General features: G+C 65.2%; 1 protein-coding gene across 1 annotated transcript in view; it reads left to right on the top strand.

Moving 5' to 3' along the window:
• The window catches only part of NES (nestin), a gene marked incomplete at both ends in the record, with an annotated part of 6,847 nt that overhangs the window by 3,991 nt on the left and 531 nt on the right, over nt 1–2,325 (top strand). The window contains 2 exons of the mRNA XM_009334370.1: nt 6–1,231; nt 1,318–2,292. Coding sequence (XP_009332645.1) covers nt 6–1,231; nt 1,318–2,292 — 2,201 coding nt within the window. The remainder of the gene's footprint in view (nt 1–5; nt 1,232–1,317; nt 2,293–2,325) is intronic.

The raw sequence follows: 2,325 nt of genomic DNA, 5'->3' as shown, positions 1-2,325 counted from the left end.
GTGAGGGGCCGCGGCCCCACCGGGATCGCATCCCTGCGGCATGGCTGCTTCCCTAAGCACTGCGACGGCGAGTCAAGAAGAGATGGGAGCGTGGGAGGAGGAGATGCCCGCTATGCTGAGCCCAAGGGAACCAGAAGCCGTGCCCCGGGAAGAGGACACGAGTGGCCCTGGCCAGATGGGGACCGGCCGGGAAGAGCCAGAGCAAGGGGAGGACAAGGTGGATGCCCCAAGCACGGAGGTGTTGCACCCCTCAGAGGATGAGGAGGAGAGGGGACCCTGCAGCCCCTGCGGGGAGGACGACGATTTCCAGGGCGAAGGGATGGATGCGCGAGAAGGGGAGTCCCCGCAAAGGGACGTTGAAGCTGCTCATGCTGTCCCCGTGGAAAGCCACCCGGTTTTGCCCATGGAAAGTCACCTGGAAGAGGACCTTGTTGATGGAGAGCAGGAAAAGTTTGAGCATTGGGAAATGCCCGTGTGCGAGACGGATCTGGCTGCAGAGGAGGAAAGCGGGCAGGAGACATGCCCGGGGCAGGAGACGTGCCCGGAGCAGGAGCCCTTGAGCACCCATGAGGCCATCCCAGCAGAAGAGGCTTCACTGGGGGCTGAAGAAGATGCCGTGAGAGGGGAGGACCCGGGCAGAGCAAAAGACGGTGAGGGAGAAAAGGGAGAGGCCGGTGGGGAGGCACTACGAGGAGAAGACCCCCAGGCAGGAGAGGCTGCGGGACCTGAAACCCTGGGGCAGGATAGCAGAGCCCGGGAGGAGCCCGGGGACCTGCAGGAGAATGGCTTTGCGGAAGAGGTGCCGGAGCAGGAGGAGCTGGAGCTGGAGCCAGAGCCGGGAGAGGAGCCCTGGGGCGGGGGGGATGATGGCAACAGCCAAAAGCCCCGTCCAGAGGACTGGGAGGTGACAGCAGAGGACACAGAGGGGGCTCTGGGGACAGAAGAGCCAGCCCGGGCAGATGACACCCCGATGAGCGCAGGAGGGCTGGAAAGCGAGGGGAGTGACGGCATGTCGCCAGCAGAGCTGGAGGAAACCCGGGAAGATGATGAAGAAGACGACGAGAGCCAAGGGATGAGCCAGCAGCAGCCACCGCCGGAGGCTGAGCCGGCCCCCGGGCTGGCGAGGGATGAGCAGGAGGGCACGGCGGGGCAGCCGGCTTGGGCACCAGCAGATGGCCTGGGGCGAGGGGACAGCCAGGAGCTGGCTGGGGCTCCAGAGGAGACATGGGAGGTGCAGGATGAGGATGCTGATGACGAGCTCGGCTCGGACCCGGGACAGCCGGAGAGCAGCAGCACCGGCCCTGCGCACTTAAGCAGGAGCCAGGTGACGGTGCGGAGAGCAGCGAGTCGGCCGAGGAGGGTGCTGGGCGACTGGGAGAGCTGGAGCAGGCACCGGGGACGGGCAGGAGGGTGGAGCTGGAGGACACGCTGCCGGACAGCACGCCCTTGCACCTCTACGAAGGGGAGATGCTGGCTGTGGTCGCACCCAGCCAAAACCCTCCGGAGACTGAGGAGACCACAGAGACAGCCCACACCTCCGAAACAGCTCCGGAGGATGAAGGGTGGCTGGAAGGGAGGGACAAGCCGCCGACTCCCGCCGTGCCAGAGAGCCGCGAAGAGGAGGCAGGGACGGAGGTAGCCCCTGCGGCAGAGGGTGCCGAGGAGGAGGAAGGCTATTTCATGGTCTCTGCTCCCAACCAAGAGGTGTCCAGCTCGGAGGAAGCCGAGATCTCCGAGGACTTTGAAGAAATTAAAATTGAAGCAACCGAAGCCAGCAAAGATGATCTGGAAGCTCCCAGAGAAGCGTCTCCAGTGCCAGAGGACGAAGGGCACTTTGAGGCGCTTGTTGGTGAAGCAGATGAAGGCAGGAGGATGCCCACAGAAGAACCTGAGATGCCAAAGGATGAGGATGAGGGTGAGAATGAGGACGATGCTGGGGGTTTTACTGCTGAGCTCGAGGAAGGTCCAGCCGCGCCTGAGGCAGACCCCGGCTCCCCCAGGGCCGCGGGGCCGTTAGCAGGAGGCACTGACGAGCCAGCCCAGGGTGCCGCAGGCTCCGGTGTGCATGAGGGACCAGCGCGCCTGGAGGGCTTGGCCGCCGAATCGGTTGAGGAGCTCGACGGCACGGTGGAGCCGGAGAGCGACGCTGGCAGAGCCGAAGTGCTCCCAGGCTGCAACCTGGGGCTGGTGGGGCAGGAGGAGGAGGAGGAGGAGGAGGAGGAGGTGGAGGAGCCTGGCACGGCTCACCACGACATGGTGGAGCCTATCCCTCCGGCAGGGCTCCAGGCCCAGGTGATGCCGGTTTCTCCGCTGCCCGACCCAGAA

Source organism: Pygoscelis adeliae, unplaced genomic scaffold (genome assembly GCF_000699105.1).
Source record: "Pygoscelis adeliae isolate BGI_AS28 unplaced genomic scaffold, ASM69910v1 Scaffold1251, whole genome shotgun sequence".
NCBI lineage: Eukaryota > Metazoa > Chordata > Aves > Sphenisciformes > Spheniscidae > Pygoscelis > Pygoscelis adeliae.
The sequence above is the reverse complement of the archived record's forward strand: the minus strand, read 5'-3'. Positions and strand labels throughout refer to the sequence as shown.